General features: G+C 48.8%; 1 protein-coding gene across 5 annotated transcripts in view; it reads left to right on the top strand.

Moving 5' to 3' along the window:
• The window catches only part of nbeab (neurobeachin b), a 189152-nt gene that overhangs the window by 47825 nt on the left and 120682 nt on the right, over window positions 1–20645 (top strand). For 4 of the 5 annotated variants that reach the window (XM_081700540.1, XM_081700539.1, XM_081700548.1 and 1 more), the window contains exons 8-22: window positions 485–631; window positions 5769–5966; window positions 6589–6722; window positions 7580–7688; window positions 8707–8859; window positions 10009–10177; window positions 15031–15110; window positions 15860–15922; window positions 16236–16333; window positions 16790–16882; window positions 18596–18704; window positions 18908–18989; window positions 19143–19266; window positions 19955–20147; window positions 20373–20645. The exon at window positions 20373–20645 is cut by the window's right edge and continues 681 nt beyond it. In XM_081700540.1, coding sequence (XP_081556666.1) covers window positions 485–631; window positions 5769–5966; window positions 6589–6722; window positions 7580–7688; window positions 8707–8859; window positions 10009–10177; window positions 15031–15110; window positions 15860–15922; window positions 16236–16333; window positions 16790–16882; window positions 18596–18704; window positions 18908–18989; window positions 19143–19266; window positions 19955–20147; window positions 20373–20645 — 2025 coding nt within the window. Of the gene's footprint in view, window positions 1–484; window positions 632–2189; window positions 2520–5768; window positions 5967–6588; window positions 6723–7579; window positions 7689–8706; window positions 8860–10008; window positions 10178–15030; window positions 15111–15859; window positions 15923–16235; window positions 16334–16789; window positions 16883–18595; window positions 18705–18907; window positions 18990–19142; window positions 19267–19954; window positions 20148–20372 lie in introns of those variants that run through there. The other variant, XM_081700542.1, reaches the window with a different exon arrangement.

Raw genomic sequence — 20645 nt, 5'->3', positions numbered from 1 at the left:
ACTCGGGTGTTAAAACTGGCAAAATGGATGTGCTAATACCTCATAAACGCATTTCATGCTGCTGCGGAGGACAGCTGTTTGTCCGCTGTGCGCGGTCAGGTCGAGAGACGCCCAGCTTTGCCAACATCACTGCTGTGGGTCCCCTCCTGTATTTTGCTACATGGCTGGTTGCGGACTAATCTGACCGTTCTTATCCACGTCACACGGCCATGGACTGGACGTGAATGCGATCCAGGACCACACACGAAAGTAGCAAATCAGCTCGGTAACGTCACCAGCAAGTTTCCAAAGCCGCTCACCCGCCCGCTCCTGTCTCTGCGCCCTAAAGGCGCAGTGCTCTTGCGCTCCTCAAATTTGCTTTTTCCTTTACTCGTCACGTTAAACTTTAAATAACACCTACCTGAGTCCTTGTGCCCGAACGTAGGTACCGTTAAACTCCCATCTGTCCTCTCACCAACCCTCCCTACCCCTCTTCTCATTGCAGAGCTATGACAAATGTTTCCTGGGCTCCTCAGAGACGGCAGACGCGAACCGGGTATTCTGCGGACAGCTGGGAGCCATCTACGTGTTCAGTGAGGCCCTCAACCCATCGCAGATCTTTGCCATCCATCAGCTGGGCCCTAGCTACAAGGTCTGTGACGCCTTGCCTCAGACGTTGGCTTCACTTCTGTTATCACTGATCAGTGGTCCGTTTACTTTCCAATCGATAGATTTGTACAAATTTGAAAGATTTCACATTCCTTTGTGGAAAACCCCCCCAAAAAAAACCATCCAGGAATACAGACTGAGAGAGAGCAGTCGTCATTCAAATCCAGCCTCACAGCACGATTGATCTGTGAACCAAAAGTGTGACACAAAAGCGCAGAGCAACTGAGTGTCTGAATTACGCCCACTGGAATGTCCAAGATCTGGTTTCCCTTCAAAGGGGAACTAGTCCGGGTTCTATAAAAACCTGTGAAATGCCTTAAAATAATGTTTTTTTTTTCCTGCTACCTGTTTTCTGACAGATTCCACAGAAAGCGGAGCACAACCTTTGGGCTCTTCCCCTGTTGCAACAACACACTCGGCCTTCCTCAACCTCAGCCTCACTGAAGCATGGCGTGTGTTTGTGGTTTTTGTTCCATGGCTCTGACCTTCCTCCTCCTCCTCCTCCTCCTCCGGCTCATGCCGCTTGTTGTCACACTCTCATGTTTTAATTGTGTCCACGGGGGGAAACCTCAGCCAGGCAATCGGGACTTTTAATAGCGTAACTCTTGTTCTACAAGTACCGGGAGTAGTTATTGTAACTGGGTCCTGCAGCAGTGTACAGCTCCTAGTTTCTGCTTTTGGCCATTCTGTATCCTTCGAAATGGCTGTGTGCAGCGTTTCTGATGACATCTCAGTTTCTTAGTTCGCCAGACAGTGTGCTTTGGAGCACGAAAGAGGCTTTGTGTAGCGTGGCCGACCTGTTGCGGTAAGAACCTCATCCCCTGTGAGGAAACCCCTAAATGCCCATGGAGCACATACTTCGCAGCCTTCCTGACCTCTCGGGCGTCTAAAGCCTGGGAGACGTTTCTAGCCCTTTCTCTCTAATCACCGCCAACTCGCCAGTTCCTTTATTAATTGCGGATCTAGACCTTCGATTACCTCAGCAACACACACCATCGTGACGGGCAGGCAGTCGGGATTAATGGGTGGTGCAGGCAGGGGAAGCCAATTACCTGTCCTAGATGAACCCACGAATGGTATTTGCCCTGCTGCCGAGCGATCCCTGAGGGAGCCTGTCAGTTAACGTGCAGGCTGCCTGGACTCTTTTTTTGGGGGTTTGTTTTTTGGTTTTTTTTTTAAATAGAGATGAATGAGTCCCTGCAGCTGTGATGGAGCACTTTCCCTCAAAAAAAAAAAAAAAAAAAAAAAAAAAAGGAAGGAGAATCTAACCAATCTAACGCTGAATGCAGCCTTTGTAACTTCTGGATCCTGGCCTATGCCTCCATGTCTGGTGATCATGAGGTGATCTGATCACATAATTGTCATCAAACTGTAAATGCGTGATATTTATCCAGACTTGATTATCTCTGAGCAATGCACTTTTATTATTATTATTATTATTATTATAATTTTTTACATTTTATCATCAGGCAATGCACCCTGCCCGACACCCAGCGCTGTCTCTCGCGTGAGATCCGTTGAACTCCTCTACCGTTGTGTCTGAGGGGCCACAGAACTAGCCAACGCCGCTGGTTTCACAGTAACCTGAGCAGGGGGACCCGTCTTTCCCGGGCAGCCAGGGGCTGTGATCGCAGGCTATTAGGCCTTAATGGATCCCACAGTTTACGTGATTGATCTGTGGTCGGAACCCTCCCCACTGTAACTCATTAGCAACGTCAGTCGGCCATGGCCGCTACTCCTAAGAGCAGATCCGGGAGCAGCACGAGTACCCGACTGCCCGGATTACCTGTTGCGGTGGCGTGGCAATGGCTGATCCAGGTTCAGCTGACGCCGGGCTGACGTCCATCCCCTGGCAGTGATGACATCAATCGGTAATGCAAGAGGCAGGGTAATGACCCGTGTGTGATGCTTTTATTGCGTGGGGGGGATCACAAGGAGGTCACTGACCTGGCTTCTCAGTGGAGGATGACCACAAGTGAAAGGATGACCCTTAGGTTTAGTCATTTACGATGTACGTTGTCAATGAAGAGATCATTTGTGTACCCCTAAACGACCTTTGACTTGCAATATGAAAGATGTACTTTAAGCTCCACCATTGTTTTATAATCACACTTTCTTCGAATTAAGTGTGTTGTAATCCATTTGTCTATTGTTCTGCCTTAATTAGAAAGCAATGGATAAATACAGGCGAGAATGCCTTGGCCTCGCCTGAAGGAGTTGGCGTTTCTGTCACGTCATTCACCAGTTGTCAGGTGCCTAAAATAGTTTTGGGATTACAGGATGTTCCTTCCACAGCGTAAGCAGCTCTCTCCAGTGATTGCTCCTTCCCCACTGACACGAAAACAAACGCTCCGGGGTTGTTTGGCATTGGCCCACATTTGAAAGCCTGGAATTACACCATCGGTTATTGCCAGGAGGGTGGAGACCATTATGGCAGCATTCTGTCAAAGTTATTGTGTCTCATGTATTCTCATGTCACTCCACCTGAGAAAATCCTGGAAAACTACCCATAAATGTCCAAAGAGTCATTTTTTATCACACATTATTATTGCCATGTTCCCTCAGGGATTGACTTGCTTATTTTTCTTTTCGTTTGATTTCTCTGGCATGTGTCCAAGTTGTGACTTATTAGCGCTCCAGTGATGTTTCCTTTGACAGTGCGAGTTAATTGTGTTTTGTAATGATGGAAGTCACTGTCGGCGCAGGTCCCAGATGGGAATCTAAGATCTCAAAAGATAAAACGCATGAAAAGTTTCTTACCAGGACAGCGTACCAGATCGTAGTTCCCAGACACCACGGCGTTTAGAAAAAGAAGGGAAATCTTGGGCTTGCATAAGCAGATTACTCATGGTAATTATGGTAACACACTTTTTAGTAAGGATCATACAACTTTAACCAGCTGGAAGCATTGTTCTCGTTCGTTCTCTCTCTCTCTCTCTCTCTGTGTGTGTGAAAAAGACAGGGACAGATGGAGAGACTCTAGCTATGTGTGTCCACGTGCATTGTGCGACACTTGGTGTCGCTCAGACTGCAGAACATTCTTGTCAACAGATGTTATGTGAAGTCAAAGCCTTAATTAGCCATGGACAGCAGAAAGGGCCGAAAACTGACTCATGGAGAAAAATGTCACATGAATACTGTAACACCCTTATTCGCACAGTCGATTAGGAGAAGCACGACTGCCCCACATCAGGCTAGTTCCGCTTCTCACAGCATTCTCACACGGCATTCCGGAGATGTTATAGAACATTTTCAACCTGACTCCTCATTCCTCCTGTGTGAATCGTTATTCCAAGAATCTGAAATCATCACTTATTACTTTCACTCAGTATCTTTAAGTTAATGATCTGTTTTCCGTTGGTAATTATTCATTTCCACGCTTACACATTCAGAGAGGCCTTCGCCGGGTCTCTGCCAGGGGTCGGAGGAGACCAGGGTCCAGCGTCGTTTCCGTGATTCTTGTTTTCAGCTCTAGCCCGTCTGCTATACGTGTAATTAACGGGAGTTGAACTGGGTGAGTCATCAGACCTTGCTGGACTCATGCTCCGTGCGCTGGACCCACCAAGCGGTGCGTTAATGCGAGGAGTCAGCCAGTTCTGCCTTCCCTGATGTCTGCTTGCCTGCAATGCCCGAAGCGGGACTCTGTGATCTCCGTAAGAGCTTGGCCTCGGCGCCCTGGGGCCGGCCCGGGCGTTACCCAAATCCACAATCTATGTGCGTGCTCTTAATGTAGCAGCTTTGTTTACCTCTTCTAAACCAAGCAGAATATGTTCCCAGAGTAAAGATGCCATTCTATAGATTTTTCTTTTTTCCTTTTTTGTTGACAGGAACGCGCAGAGCTCAAAAGGCGAACGCGGCCGGTCCTGTTTCGAAAAAGCATTTTCATTTTGGTGAATTTCTACTCTATTTCTGTTCTGTTCACGTAATTGTTTTCTGTTCTTCCAGCGTGTCTTTTTTTGGCACCTCGGAGATTAAATTAGCGTGGCGATGTGATCGCACTCTCCACAGAATAAAAGGCATTAACCCTGCATGGGACGAAGCAGCACCACGTGTAGCAGCTCTGCCTTGCCTCTGTGCCTGCAAGGCCGTGACGTGGCTGTCCGTTCCTGCCCTGCCTGCTCTTGTAGCTGCGTACCTCGCGTATTCTCCAGTCCTTTGGGGCTGGATCATTGGCTTTTTTATCATTATTTTTAGCTGCTACTCCTGCGAAGGGCTGTCATTACGGTCGTTCCTGCTTAAGCACCTCTGAGCGCAAACTCCGCTGGGAAAAGAAACCCTGTAAAATTTGACACCGCATAAATAAGCAAAGGATAAACCGAAAAGCAGCGTGCCGTTACGTTTACAGCGGCTGGCAGACGCGCTTATCCAGAGCGACTCGCGTATCTGTCAGCGCGGCGACAAGCGCGCTCCGAAGCGCGCAACGAAACTGCGTGTGATATTTCTAGCGGTATCTGAAGTACGAGACGGGCGAAGTGTCCGTCATGGGCTCCTTTCAAGTGCTTTACATGGCGACGTGATCGCGGAAGAGAACAAAGTGCCCAAAAGTGCGCAAAACCTCACGCACCTGCACACGCTTTCACCGGCGACGGTGGAGGGAGAGGGGAGGGGTCACGGCCGGGTGACGCCACCGTCCCGGGGGTGGCTGGCCGGCGTGGGCTGCAGAGAGGCAGACACAATAACAAGGATGATTCACATGCAGCGTTCGCACGCTTAGTGGAGCTCGAGCGACGAATCAGTGATTCACTGATTCAATTTTAGCGTTTAATTGCACACATCTCTTTTCACAGGATCCCCCTACGCTGGCTTTCCTGTCATTTGTCTCCTTATTGGAGTCATAATCACCACATAAAAGAAATGCTTTTGTTGTTGTTGTTGTTTGACAGTGCTGAATACATTACTACATTAATAAGCAGAGGTAGCAGCTTAACCGATTAAGATTTGTTTCTGGTTATTTATTTAGTTGTACTTTGGGACACCCAGGCTAGTTATACTATGAATGTGTCTGATATGTAGAGTTATATGTCTCCTTTTTTTCTGTTTGATTTATATCACTCTTCTTTTTATGGTCCTCTAGCCCCTCTCACGTGTGTCATTCCCATGCTCCTCCCCACTCTCTCCAGAGCACGTTCAAGTTTAAGTCGGAGAGTGACCTGCACCTGGTCGAGCACCATAAGCAGGTGCTGTATGACGGCAAGTTGGCCAACAGCATCTGTTTCACCTATAATGCCAAAGCCACCGACGCCCAGCTGTGTCTGGAGTCCTCGCCCAGAGAAAACTCCTCCATCTTCGTCCACTCGCCCCACGCCCTCATGCTGCAGGTGTGTGTGCGTGCGTGCGTGCGCGCTCGCTCGCTCTGTATTGCTCTTTTTGGAGGGTAAAATGTGCCTGTAATGGGAAACAAAATTATGTAAACAAGAAAGTCCACCTGGGGAGCAATATCTTCTTAAACAGAGAACACCTCATGTTACTTTAGACACTTGAGGCAAGACAAGTTTCTTTATATATGTATTTCATTCACAGTTCAGTTCAAGTTGATCTACAAATAAAAGTAGGAAAGATGCCTTAGATAGAAAATATAAATACAAACCTAATTAAAAATACACATGCAGTGAAATGTGAAAACAAGGATAAATGAAGGATGAATGAAAAGTGTGATGCAAACATAGATTATGGCTGCACCAGAGAGCTGCAAATGGAAGTTTCAAAATGGTTAGGTTAGCTTGACCCTCCAATGCATGCGAGCCAAAAACTCTGTCGTAATTCACTCTAGTAAAGCGTAGTTCAGCGGGAATCCTACGCACGTTTCTGTGTTTGCGTGCACGCTGTATGTTTGACAGATTTTTAGCCATTTGCAAACATCGCCCTTAAAGATACTTCATCTCTGCACGAGTGCTCACGTGCGTCTGTGTGTTTCCATGGATATCTCCTCGTGCCCTGCAGGACGTGAAGGCCATCGTCACCCACTCCATCCACAGCGCCATTCACTCCATCGGAGGAATCCAGGTGCTGTTTCCCCTGTTTGCCCAGCTCGACGTCCACCAGCACAGTGAGGGCCAGGTAGAGACCACCGTCTGGTGAGTACCCTTGTCTGACCCCGCTCTGCCCGGCCAGCCATGTTAAACACGGAACCAACGTTTATGCTAGAACCAAAACCAAAACGTTTGAGACAAACCCTGAGGTTAGATGTTTCTTTTTTTAATTTAAAAAGTTTTGTCCAAAACTGGAACCTTAGGCCGCATGGATGCTCAGGCCGAGTTTTTACATAAACACACCAGTGTGCCGTCATGCTCTGGTTCCTAACCATCCATGTCTGACAACAGGACAGCAGAACCGTGCTGGCCAGCCTCCGCCGCCTGGTGGCTGAAGGGGGCTGGTTGCCCCGAGCTGCCCTTAATCCTGGCTAAGTTGATCCGGGCGCTGCCAGGATGCCCGCAGGGGGCGCACGAGAGGCACTAACGCTAACCGCTGTCGCTTGTCGGGGGGTTTTGGACACAGAGTGTCCAAACAGAGAAGGGCCCATCTGCCTTGCGACACACATGATCACTCGCAAAACAATCATCAGAACCAGTTCACCATGCAAAACAAAGCTGCTTAAATTAACCGATAAAATAATTCTGCCTTTTTATCGTAACCTTTACTCCTTTGTCAAGTCATCGTAGATTCGCTGATTCAGCGTTTAAAGTGACCACGCTCCTACTTTAGAAGGATGTTTTAAACAACACATCCATTTTACAGGACACTGCGGCTGTGAACTATAACGTGTTGGTGTTGAACTATAAGCTGTAACTATAACTGTATACTAGTTATAGTTTATCGCTATAAACTGTAAATTTCTGGGCACGGGAAAAACCTCTCCTCCGCTGCCTGTCTTATTTCCGAAGCGCGGGCTGCTTGATTCTGTGCAGTGACCCTGCTGCTGTGTGCTCCACAGCGCCGCCCTGTTGGCCTTCCTGATGGAGTTACTGAAGAGCTCCGTGGCCATGCAGGAACAGATGCTTGGGGGGAAGGGCTTCCTGGTGATCAGCTACCTGCTGGAGAAGGTCGGTGCCGCCCTTCCTGGGTGCAAGTGCGCCCGCGACACCTCGGCCCTGCGCAGCGCGACGTATCTGTCAGGCCTGCGGGCGATCGTCGGGTTGAGATTATGGGCTTTCAGAGTTCCACCGGCCTGCGCTCTGGACATAAGAGGTTCCATTAAACGATCGAGTGTTTTTCTTTTGACGGGAAGCACAGGGCCAGCTTGACCTGCGATGGCTCAGTCTTTCACAAATGTGACGTTTAAATCACGGCCCTACCCGTCATTTAAAAGGGAAGTCATTGATGTAGATGAATGAATGAATGAATGAACGAACGAATGAATGTATAGTGTCTGCTCAGCCTGAAGGCAGAGATAAAGTGCCTCTTGGGATCCGTGTGATCACCGTCGGTGGGTGAGGAGATCAGAAGGGCGTTGTAAGTGGGCGTCCTTCTTTAACAAGTACTGTGGTGCAACACACTCTTCCTCATCCATCTCTCTCGCTCTCTCTCCCTGTCACCCCTAATCCATCTTTCTCAGTCTCTCCCTCTCTCCCTCATCCATCTTTCTTTATCCTTCTTTTCTCTCTCTCTCTCTCTCTCCCTCTCTCGCTCTATCTGTATTTCAATTTGCACCTCCTTTCAAGAGAGAAACAAGAATAAATAAGTAAAGTTGTCTGCTCTGCAGAGGAGAGCTAACGTTGAGGCAGTGCCAGGAGCGGCTCTCTGTTCTGCTCCTGTGGCCAGGTGCCCACTCCTGCTGCGCCCACCTGCAGCTCATGCCACTACAGGTGCCAGGCGCCACAAATCACCTAGAGTCTCTCGCAGCTAAAGTCCTCATCTGGCTCCAAAGTCAAAACTTCAAGCTCCTTAGTTTGTTTCTTTGTTTTTAATTATAGTTATGCAGCTATTCAGGTTGAATGATTAATTGCTTACCACAGTATTGGTCACAGTGTCACAGTAATAGATCTGTGTGGGGAAATAGCACTTGGGTGTCTTTGTCTTTACTTCCTGTACTTCCTGTCGCCCTCCCGCCGTGCTGCGTAGGCATCTCGCGTGCACCTCACGCGGCCTGTGCTTGACCAGTTCCTCTCCTTCGCCAAGTATCTGGACGGCCTAAGTCACGGGGCAGCTCTCCTCAAGCAGCTGTGTGACCACATCCTCTTCAACGCGGCCCTCTGGATCCACACGCCGGCCAAGGTGAGGGGCCGCCGCTTCGGCCCCCCGGGGCCCCTCGGGTTGGGGTGCTGGTGTGTGATGCCTTTTGCTGTAATAGGCATATTTCCATGTGAGTGCAGGTTTGAAGAGCACCTATTTGAATCACACGAACACACACAAGCTGTTGCAGTTGTATCGGCGGTCTGTTTGCTTTGTTTGTAATTGGGCACTTTGTTATTCAGCGCAAACAGGCTTTTGAAGTCGGAGCGCTTGAAATACTGACTGCACAGCAGCTCAGCTCTGGGTCACTTAAGGTTGGTCCCAGAGTCGTGGGGAAGTGATAAATATTTTTTAATGGCTCTCTGCATTTTTGCTTTGCTCAGGAGGGGCCGCCTGTGGACACAGTTGGTGTGTGAACCTGGGCCAGGGGGTGTACATTTGTTTTGAAATGCTAAAAGATCGAAATTTGGCTGGCCGCGCGCTGTAATGACCCGCAAAGTGGCGGATGAGGCGTGTCAGAGAGGGGTGATACCGCGTGCCGAGAGTCCCGGCCCCAGACACCACACCGCAAGATGAATGAATAACTAACAGAGGTGTGCAAGTACATGCAGAGGAGGGAGGGAGGGAGAGAGAGAAAGTAAGTTTGGAGTGGATAGGCCCAGATTGTAGATTATTAATCTAGAGGGCTCTAACAGCAAACAACAGAGTCGACTCCACTCTCTTTTTTGGATAGAGACCTCAGCTTTCCTCCATCTTTCTGGAAGGTTCTTTGTGCTTTGGCATTCCTGTGCTTTGCTACCAGGCTGACAGGTTAATTAAAGTTTGGCTGTTGGCCTTCTGAGAGCCCGTGTAGCACACGTATGTCGTGCAGGGTGGAATCTGAACTGCAACATGGCGCAACTACAAAGGGTTTTTATGGATTTGTAGTTAAACCTCATATTAACCTTCATATTAACCCTTAGGCAAGCTGGTAGTGACTTACCGAAAGTGCCACACAGGGTTTAAGTTGTTTAAAATGGGTGCATTTCACCCTTAATGGCATTCGCGGAACAGGCAAGACACGAGTGTAGAAATGAGTTGATAGTGATCAGCCTGGCCGTTGTACCCTGCAGTGTTTATGGTCTGGTCCTTTAAGTGTGGCTACAGTCAACTTTCATACGTGTGTGTGTGTGTGTGTTTCCCCTCATTCAGGTGCAGCTCTCGCTGTACACCTACCTGTCGGCGGAGTTCATCGGCACGGCAACCATCTACAACACCATCCGGAGGGTGGGAACAGTCTTGCAGCTCATCCACACGCTAAAGTACTACTACTGGGCGGTCAACCCGGCTCCCTGCAGTGGAATCACACCCAAAGGCCTGGGTAATACCCCCCGATCCCTGCCCCAGCCCTTCTGCACCCCCACCACAACGACAGGACGAGACAGGAGCAGACGATGTTTGGCATGGCTCATGGCCCTGCCGGCACTGGAGTACTGAACTTACTGCGTACACAGCACACACCCTATCACACAGGGGAAATACAAGACAGTGTAACGGACATAGTTGAATACACACACGGAGCAGTTCGTATACTTCCGACAAAATATTTGAATTTTGTGCAACATAATGGTGAAGGGCGTGTACTGGGGGGTTTACTGGTGCAGTAGGCCACACTAGTTACATTGTTATTGTTGTAGCTTATTGTATCAGCATAACACCCTACAGAGCCACGCTATAAAGTTAATTAGCCATCTCCTCAGCATTACTGCTAATGTTCTCCACATCAGTCTGTTAGTTAGACAGAAGGATTGAGATGCTCGTTCCTTCCTGTTGGCGTCTGTCACTGCTGACATGTTTACGACCTCCGCTACGTCCTGTGCTCTCATCCACGAGATCTGTGTGCCTCTCGGTGAAGCTCCATCCCATCTCGGGCAGTGTCTGTCTGCCGTAAATGGGTGTCGTCACGGGAGTCGTCGCTCTGACCCGACGACGACCCAGGGCTCCCTCCCGCTCTGCTGAAACGTGCAGTCCAGGCGCAAGTGAACAGCACCAACTCAGATTTAACACCGACATTCCAAGCTTAGCGGGAAGTTTAACACAGAAAGATCCACCCACTGAAGAGTTCACAACTGCAGGGTAACTGCGTTGGGATGTGGTTAATGACCGTCGGCAGATTTGTTTACTGGAGGAGTTGAAACCAGACTCTCCCTGTGTCTTCATGTTAGAAACCTTGCATTTGGTATAGTGCTGCCAACCTGTAGGTTAGAAGCTCAGCTGACACACACACACACACAAAGCCTTAAAGAGCGATCTTTTGTCTGGTTTGTACAGGGCCACCTGACTGGTTCAGCTCTGGCTCCCTCTCTGTCACTAAACAGCCATCTTGTGTTCTCACTCTGCGCTCTCTCTCTCTCTCTCTCTCTCTCTCTCTCTCTCCTCCACGGTTTTGTCTTTTGTTACGGGCATCTCTCCTCCTTGCTTGGCTTTTGTGCAGTCTCAAGTCCTACCTGGAACACTTTTCTCCTGTGACATATTTCCTTTATGATACAAATAAGCCCCTCGTTTTGGAGGCCGAATTTTCAGCGCTACAATTTTCAAGCATTATTGTTGTTCACTAAGCTACCGCGAGGGTTAAAAGGGTCTTAGAAGAGTATATTGTACACCTTTGGCTTTAGAAACAAGACATTCTCTACACTGGTAACAAACTGCAACTAATACCAAGTACTAAGATAGTTTTCACGAAAAAGCCCAGTGGAACGTGAAAGGGGGTATGTCCACCGAGCCCTCTCTGTCATGCCTCAGTGGTATGTTGGAAAGAGAAAGATTTATTATTTCCCCCCGTTCCCTGGAACCGAGGCGGTGGTGAATGAGATTACACGGGCGGCAGGATTTCCAGAGGTTTTAATCATCTGATCAGTGTAGCGTGCTTTTGCAAAGTCGCAGGGAATATGAAGTAGCGCGTCACCCATAGCGTCGGAGTGCCTAACGAAGGCAGGGGACTCCAGAGGACAAGAAGGAGCTGTGCTACAGGTCCTGGTGGTCGGACACCCGCGGGCCACGTTTAGAGCGCGTGCAGATACAGTCAGATAAGAAGAGATGCGCGAACCAGGGAGCTGCCAGACAAAGACCAGAGAGCATGTGCCTGAATGTACATGCACAAACACGCATGCGCGTGCACACACACACACAAGATCAGCATCTGGTGGTTATACCGGGGACAGCATGCTAAGTGAAGTCTTGATGAAAACGGTAAAGGAATTCATGCCTTGCTTGCCAGGCAGGTGATTCCATCATCGGGCTGGTTTTCACTGATTTATCTTTAATTCATCAGACGCTACAGTCCTTGGTGTCTGTGCCTCTAAGTGGGGTTAAGACAAGAAACGGTGCTGAGATGTAATGAAGTGTACGGTTACGCCCAGGAAGAAAGAAGGGGTTTCAGAAAAGAGTGACAGTTCTGTCCGGAAATGAAGTCTCTCTCTCTCTCATGCTCATTTTCTTTCTTTTCTTCTCCCTTTACTTGAAGGGTCCTGGTCTTCAACTGACTCTATAAATTAAGGATATGCATCACTTGAACACAATCACTGTTTAATCAAAGACTTTAGTCTGGACAGCCACAGCGCACAAGTACCCTGTGATTCACTGTGTGTGTGTGTGTGTGTGTGTGTGTGTGTGTGTGTGTGTGTGTGTGAGAGAGTATGGGTGTGAGAGTATGGGTGTCCTGAGAAGTCACATGAATGGGAAGAACAAGATCTGGGCTATCAACACCTACACTCTACCAGGCCTCAGATCACCCTGCTGGCATAATACTCTACACATGCTCTCCCCGAGGAGAACACAGCAGCACTTTGAGACTGTACACCAAGCGGAAGGAGGGGTGCCGAGGATTACTAAGCTTCAGAGCCACTATCCAGGATGAAACGTCCAAGATCCAGGAGTACACCAGGCAGATGAGCCCGAGTGACACAGAGCTTAGTGAGTACCTCAGACACAAGAATCCCGAGGAGAGTGGGAATGAGGAGGAGCAGGAACCATCATGGAAGGTTAAACCCCTGGACGGGACGCAGCACCGGCAGATAGTTAAAGTGGCTGATATGGAGAAATCCTACCAATGGCTGGAAAAGGCTGGTGTGAAACGCACCAGGGGCAGCACGAGAACAAGCTCTGAATATGAGATCAATAGAGGCTGGGCTCTACCACACCAGGCAGGACCCCAGAAAGAGAAAAGACGCCCCTGGTACAATCCAGCACATAACAGCGGGATGCAAGATGCTGGCAGGCAGAGCGCACATTGAATGCCATAACCAAGTGGCTGGAATAGTACAAAGAAACATCTATCATCTCTACCAAAGGTGCTAGAGAACGAAAGAGCTAAGGTCCTGTGGGACTTCCAGATCCAGACAGAATGCTAATGAATAACCAAGCGGATACAGTAGTAATGGACAGACAGCAGTAGAGGGCCAAGCGGTAGCAGCATGAGTAACAAGGAACAGGAAATGCTCAAGGAATACCCCGAGCCCAGGGCTGGCAAAAGAGGGTGAAGACAACGGCAGCTCCTGTAGTGGGCTGTGACCAGTGCAGTCCTGGGAACAGTTAAGATTATTTATACACACACACAGATATTTCACCTTCTGTCACCGTGCATTTTGGTGTCTCTGGAGTGGGTCCATTAACTTCAGTACCACCCCACACCTCATTAACACGTATGCAAATGGTTTATATCAACATATACACAGAGTGCAGTCGTGCCTTTACATTTCCAACTCTCCGCTTTCCAGACACACCCTGACAAATCTATTAGTATAACAGCTTTGTGCAAATGTTAGTTTTTGCTTCAAACCAGTGGGCCTTCGCGCCAAAGCTATGGGAGGGAACATCGATTAACTATTAAAAATACGCTTGAAGTTCTTTTCTAATCGCAGATGTGACAAGCTTCCAGAAGTGGGTGTTCATTTCTTGAGTGTAATGGATGAGGAGGAAGACGAGGAGGAAGAGGAGCAGTTAAGGAAAATTTGCACTGTCTGCCTTTTTTGCGCCTTTCTGGTCACGCCGTTTTCTCTTCATCTTGGACACGCTGCTGTACAGCCCGAAAAAAAAAAAAATTTCATTAAAGCTCCCATTTTGTCGTGAGCGCTTTGCATTAGCTGGAGTCAGACTGCAACGCACAGGTGCCGTCCTTTCGCTGGTTGGTTAGTTTTTTAATCAGCAGGCCGTGACACGTGGTTTCATTAAAGCTGCAGCGCGAGCACGCAAGCGGGAAATCTGAGGGTTTCTTTCTTGATTACAGTAGTGTTGCTTCTGAGAAGTGAGACGCCGGTGAGAAAGGGCGTGAGTTGGGTGAGACGTGTACCGGGAGTGTGCACGGGGGGGGGGGGGGTGTAATCACACTAGAGTGTCTTTCCCTGGTACACCCGCACAGAGCAGCTCACAGATGAAGGCGCTCACGTCAAACTCCAAGCCCAGATTAGATTTGTTTGTGTTTTATGTTTTTAAAGACGTCACACTCAATCTCGACGTCAGTGTCGTGAATAACCAGCGGTTGGTATTGATCAGTTGTTTCCCCACCCGTCTTTAGACTGGCAGCTCGTGCTCACGTATACTGGCAGAGAGAGAAACCCAACCAGAAAGCTAACGGTGAAGATGGCACCCAAACGACTGGGCCCACATGTCCACTCTCGGTCACGGATGCATCTGGGAATAAGACGATTAATCAGTGTCCTCTCCGTCACATCAGATGGCACCATCTCCATTCAGATACGCCGAGCTCCTGGCGCACGCGCGGATTTGAAACGTGGAGGGAATAGCTGGTGGATGACATTCAGTGGATCGCATTGTTGAATTTTGCTACGCCCTTACACTCATGAGATCGTGGCAAGGTGACGGCTCTGACCATTAGTCTGATGCGCTTTGAACGAACCCGCCAACCCCAGACACACACACACGATAGAGAGTACGCTACATATTAGGTTAGGCCAACGCGCGAGTTCCAGTGCCACAAGCATGGGACGCGCCAGACTCCAGTCCTGAGAGGTTGCAGGTCAACTCACTAAAGCTGGAGTGACACTACAAAAATCAGTTCGGATGACCCGAATTGATTTCGTGGAACGCCGATAAAAGGCTTTCCCCACTCAGCCATTCCGCACAGCTTCACACAGAGGAAAACCAAACCCTGAAATGTAAGCCTCCGTCCCATGCGGCACCTGTTTTGACAGCCATCTGTGGCGTGTGCGTTTACAGACGGGCCCCGGCCCTCCCAGAAGGAGATCATCTCGCTGAGGGCTTTCATGCTACTCTTTCTCAAGCAGCTAATTCTCAAGGTAAGACCCAGCTCTCTTTCCTCCGCAGTAGCGTTAGCTGGCTAATGAGCTACCGCGCAGCAGCCTGCTCGGTGTCACGCGCACCGCAAGCTTTCATTTCACGCGAGTCATGGACGCTCTTGTCTTCTGTCGTCACGCCGTGCTTTGAAATAGTTTTTTTTTTTTTTCGCGCCGAGCTCAGTAATGCAGCGAGGGCTGCAACCGTCTCGGCCACATTCACGTAACTGTCCACCGATTTATGATGCACGTTTGCACACGGCGGCGATAACACGCCGCCCAAAATCTGCGCAAACGCATGCTCCGTCTGCGACTGCGTAGCCTATAATGGGCACGTGAGCTTTGATCTGCAGCTCTATGCAACAAGATCCGAGCAGTAATATAACAAGCTGGCAACGACATGCATGAGCTTCCAACATTTCTGCTCTGCATGCTTCTGCACGGGCTGTCCAGTTTCAGCTGTGCAGAAAACAGCTTCACACCGCCAAACTGAATGCTGATTGGATTTACAATAGACATCTGGAAGACCGAGATGTCTGAAGTAGCAAAAAATGAACGTTTCCACTGACGAGTAAAGAACTTAAGAGAACTACATGCTGCCCAAGTGGTGGGTCTGGTTGTCATGGTGACTCACGTGCCCAAATGACTGGCACCTTTTCATGTGTACTTGCTATTTGACTTTACTTGGCAAATTTTAATTATATTTCAATCTTCTTCTTCTTCTCCTCCTCCTCTTCCTTGTGCTCCATCAGGATCGAGGCGTTAAGGAGGACGAACTGCAGAGTATTCAGAATTATTTGCTGACCATGCACGAGGTAGGTGAGCAGACAGTACGTTTGCACGAGGCGCCGAGTAACGACTCCGCCAGCGTGTCTGAAGTACGATACATCTCGCGGCCGCTGCCTCGGGCGTGACTCATTTTTAATGCACAGTGTTTAAATCGCACAGTGTTTAAATCGCTCCGTAGTTCTGACGCCTTTAAGACTGACGACTTCCGATGGTTCAGTGGTTTTACGGCGACGCTGCTATGGCCGGCGCGCTCCCCATGGCGACGTTACCGTGCCACTGAGGCCTTGCGGTAAGAGGCTAAACAAAGTGCTCGTGTGTTTTAACATCCCCGACCTGCAGGACGAGAACCTCCACGACGTTCTCCAGCTGCTGGTAGCCCTCATGTCCGAGCATCCCGCCTCGATGGTCCCCGCCTTCGACCAGAGGAACGGCATCCGGTGAGCCGCCGCCAGCGCCGCGTGCCCACGCGAAGCATGCATTATTCAGCCTCATCTGCATATGAATGTTCGCACATTTGCATGTTTATTTCCACTCCGGACGAGCAGGACGGAAGCCTTTTTTCCTTTCTTTTTGCCTTGCGCGTCTGGATAATGAAATGTGGATGGATTTGATGAAGTTATTTCCCTGGTGGAGCGGCGGGTTTTGCACACATTAGCCGACATTACTGTGATGAAACAACCTCACGCTGCTCCGCTGCTCTGCATTACCGTACGACTCTGATCTCATCTGACACTTTTCATCCAAGTGACGGACTTTTTTCCTGGTCGTGGTTTTCACTGAGCCCAGACACACCTTTCCTCATATTTACGCGGCTGTGAAGTCAGAGTCTTCGTAAATCATTGGCCTTTTTTATATTTACGCTGTGTTTTTATCACCCCACGTGCTTTGCTCAGAGTGGTCTACAAACTGCTGGCCTCCAAGAGCGAGAGCATTCGCGTGCAGGCGCTGAAGGTACTGGGTTACTTCCTGAAGCACTTGGGCCACAAGTGAGTAAATGTCCCATGTCCTGATAGTCATTTTCAATCACACACAATGAACACGGTGATGTTTTGTTTTGTTTTGTTTTTTCTCTAAGAGTCAAGTTCAAGTTTGGTTTATTTTGTCACATACATAGTCATACACAGTATAACTCGCAGTGAAATGGTTGAGAAAAACTGAGGAAAAAGAAAACGGGTGCATAAAGAAATATTTATATTCTATATATGTACAAAAATATATTAACAATGTATGTACAATATATGTATATTATGTTTATATACACAATGTACAATGTATATGGTTGTGTGTATATGTATGTACACAATGTACAGAATGTACAGATCCATCTTGTAAAATGACATATTTACAGTTTTTATGTTACATGGTGGTAATTGAATATATATACAGTTATGTTACATTGTGGTGGTGGTGGTCCCCACAGTTTATCAGTTTCCCTGATTCAGGGCACGAATTCAGGGTTTCCCTGATTCAGGGACCTGTGGGAAGAAGCTCCTCTTCAGTCTCTCTGTCTTAGTCCTCAGGGAGCGAAAGCGCTTCCCTGACCTCAACAGAGAGAAGAGCCTATTGTTGGGATGGGTGGGGTCCTTCACAAGTCGTTACATCACTTGGGGTTTTCCATGACCGTAAGGGATGCATGCACTTCAAAGTTGATATTAAAAATGGCACCTATGCCCCCGTGACCTTCACTGGGCCTCTGACCACGCCGTGCGTTAGCAGTCCGGCACAGTGCTGCACGCCTCTGTCTGCATTCTGCAGAGCTCCCCAGCGCTCTAGGCAATGGGTGGGATTATGACTGGATCCTTGAAGCCCGATGAATAAGAAATAAGACAAAATGGAGAGGGGTGTGTATGTGTGTGCGTGTGTGTTGTGTGTGCATATCAGTGTGTGACGAAGACCGAGGCAGCAATAAGAGTTGGATGCTGTGTGTGCGTGCGTGAGCATATGAGTGTGTGACGAGTGTCTCTGGGATTTCAGCGCTAGGTGCAGAAGGTTGATTTTTGGCTAGATTGTCTCATTTAGTAAAATAAGTCAAGGGTACTAATTGTTTAGATGAATGTGTTTTAAATCAACAGACAAAAACATTTAATCTCTGAGGTCTAATACAATGCCAGAGACATTTATTAAAATAGAAGTCCATACAAAGAACTAGACAACCCTAGAGGTTTAAAGCAAGTTAAACTTCGAAGTCCCTCAGAAGTTTCATTTTAAGCTTTAAAGCCGCTATTTCATCGCCATTTTCACCGCATAACTCGCGCAGCCGCTTGCTGGGGGCCACAATAAATCATCTTTCAGCTCATTTGCTGCCATTTCCAGTGATCAGTGAGCACGCCCAGCCGTGCAGCGTCTGAAGACTCTGGAGAGAGATCAGTGCTGGGGCAGCACGTTAAGGAATGGCAGCCATTAGTCTGAGGCGTCCCTCCGAGCCACGGGTCGGATGGCGTTCCGGAGCCGTCGTGTCATTCCGGAGCGTCTGAGTGATGGGCCGTTGGATGCTTTGTCGCGCTGAACGCCTCCCCTATTCCCGCGACCCCGAGCGGTGTCTGGAGCTTGGCAACCGATGTGTTACTTTTGAGTCACTGCGATAAAGTGATGTTACCTGACACCATAGCAGAGGTGCCAAGCTCAACATATCTTGCGCTGTTCCTGCTGGCTTTACGCGCTGTGTGTGCCTCTCTGTGTGTGTGTGTGTGTTTCTGCAGGAGAAAGGTGGAAATCATGCACACACACAGTCTTTTCACACTTCTGGGCGAGAGACTCATGCTACACACTAACACGCTGTCAGTGACTACGTACAACACGCTGTATGAGGTAGCGTACCTTAGCATCTGCTACTCTTCACGTGTGTGCGGGTTCCTCTTCCTTGCCTAGATGACCTAGATGTGTTGTGATGATGCTGTAGGCTTTGATTTTCTTTATTACGTAAACAGTAATGCACGATTTATATTCACTCAAGTTATCTGCGTGGCACTGGTATGCTCACTACTTCTTCTTCTTTTCTTGATCTCCTTTAGATTCTGACAGAGCAGGTGTGCACGCAGGTTGTTCACAAGCCCCACCCTGAACCAGACTCTAGCGTCAAGATCCAGAACCCGAGTAAGAAAACAAAAAACAAACACCTAATATGTGATCCACTCCCTCTAGCTGTCAAATAGCACATGTTGCCTAGTACCAAGTCAGCACTTCCCAGAAACTCTGTTCTGATTGGCCCAAACATTTAGCCCACACGTTTCTATTGGTGTTTGGCAGTGATCCTGAAGGTGGTGGCCACCCTGCTGAAGAACTCGACGCCCAGCGCCGAGCTGATGGAGGTGAGGCGCCTCTTCCTCTCCGACATGATCAAACTCTTCAGCAACAGCCGTGAGAACAGACGGTGAGTGCTTGCCCCCCCCCCAAAGGTAACCACCTGATGAATGGATCTAAATAAAGGGCGAGGCCAGATGGGACATTGTTCTCCCTTGATGTCCCGTGTTTAAGGTTCTCTTGATGTCCCATGCTTAAGGTTCTCTTGATGTCCTGTGTTTAAGGTTCTCTTGATGTCTCATGTTTAAGGTTCTCTCTTGATTAATTGGCTTCCATAATGCTCAGTCATCCTTGAATTTGCGGAATATTTCACTTCGAGCAGATGTTTCGGACACACACACACACACACACACACACACATGGAAAAGTACACGCAGAGGCTAATATGCATGCGTGTGCCAAAGCCAATGATGATCCCTGTGACAGCTGTGTCTAGCTTTCTGTTCTTTGCACAGTCAGATGTCAAACAGTCTGTCAATCACCGGATATGCGCTTTGAAGGCTGTTATGACATTTAATCAACATCTGTCATTATGATTAGAGAAAGAGATTCCAAAGTGATGCTGTCAGTTTTACAGAACTTCAGTGGATCACAGAAGCATTTTCCCAAATTCACTGAAAGCCTACATAAAGAATCTGTACAGTTTATGACAAATATTTACTGAAGTTGGCGTGTTGTTCATGTACATGCCCATTCGCCCAGTGCTCTAGACAGAAGTGGATGCAATGGCTCTTGTCTGAATCTTCTCCCTGTGATAGATGTCTCCTCCAGTGCTCCGTGTGGCAGGACTGGATGTTCTCACTGGGCTACATCAACCCTAAGAACCCAGAGGAGCAGAGGATCACGGAGATGGTCTACAACATCTTCCGCATCCTGCTGTACCACGCCATCAAGTACGAGTGGGGCGGCTGGCGCGTGTGGGTGGACACCCTCTCCATAGCACACTCCAAAGTGAGTGCCCTCTCCCCTGGCCACCGAGAGACATGAAAATGCGCACCCTCTGCTGGCTGTAGTAGGGTACTGCGCAACCGTGAAGCATTAGGATAACTTGTCTTCCACTCGATGTTCCATCATAGTTAGTCGGCACACTGATTAGTCAGGAAGGTTTATAAACTATGAGTTGGCGTCAAATAATGGATTGCCATCTGTTTCTGTTGCCGCGTCCTTGCATGCCAGGTGACGTATGAGGCGCATAAGGAATACTTAGCCAAGATGTACGAGGAGTACCAGCGTCAGGAGGAGGAGAACATCAAGAAGGGGAGGAAAGGGCAGGTGAGCACCATTTCTGGGCTCTCGGCCCAGACCTCGGCCATCAAGGGTTCGCTGGAGCTGGATGACCAGTCCCAGACGCAGAGCCCCGAGAGTGAGGCGGGCGATCCCGAGACGGCCGACCCCGGGCGCGACATCCTGACGGAAGCCCAGGCGGAGAAGGCGGCCCCGGGCGTGGGC

Source organism: Electrophorus electricus, chromosome 17 (genome assembly GCF_041902795.1).
Source record: "Electrophorus electricus isolate QZ-2024a chromosome 17, ASM4190279v1, whole genome shotgun sequence".
Taxonomy (NCBI): Eukaryota; Metazoa; Chordata; class Actinopteri; order Gymnotiformes; family Gymnotidae; genus Electrophorus; species Electrophorus electricus.
The sequence above is the reverse complement of the archived record's forward strand: the minus strand, read 5'-3'. Positions and strand labels throughout refer to the sequence as shown.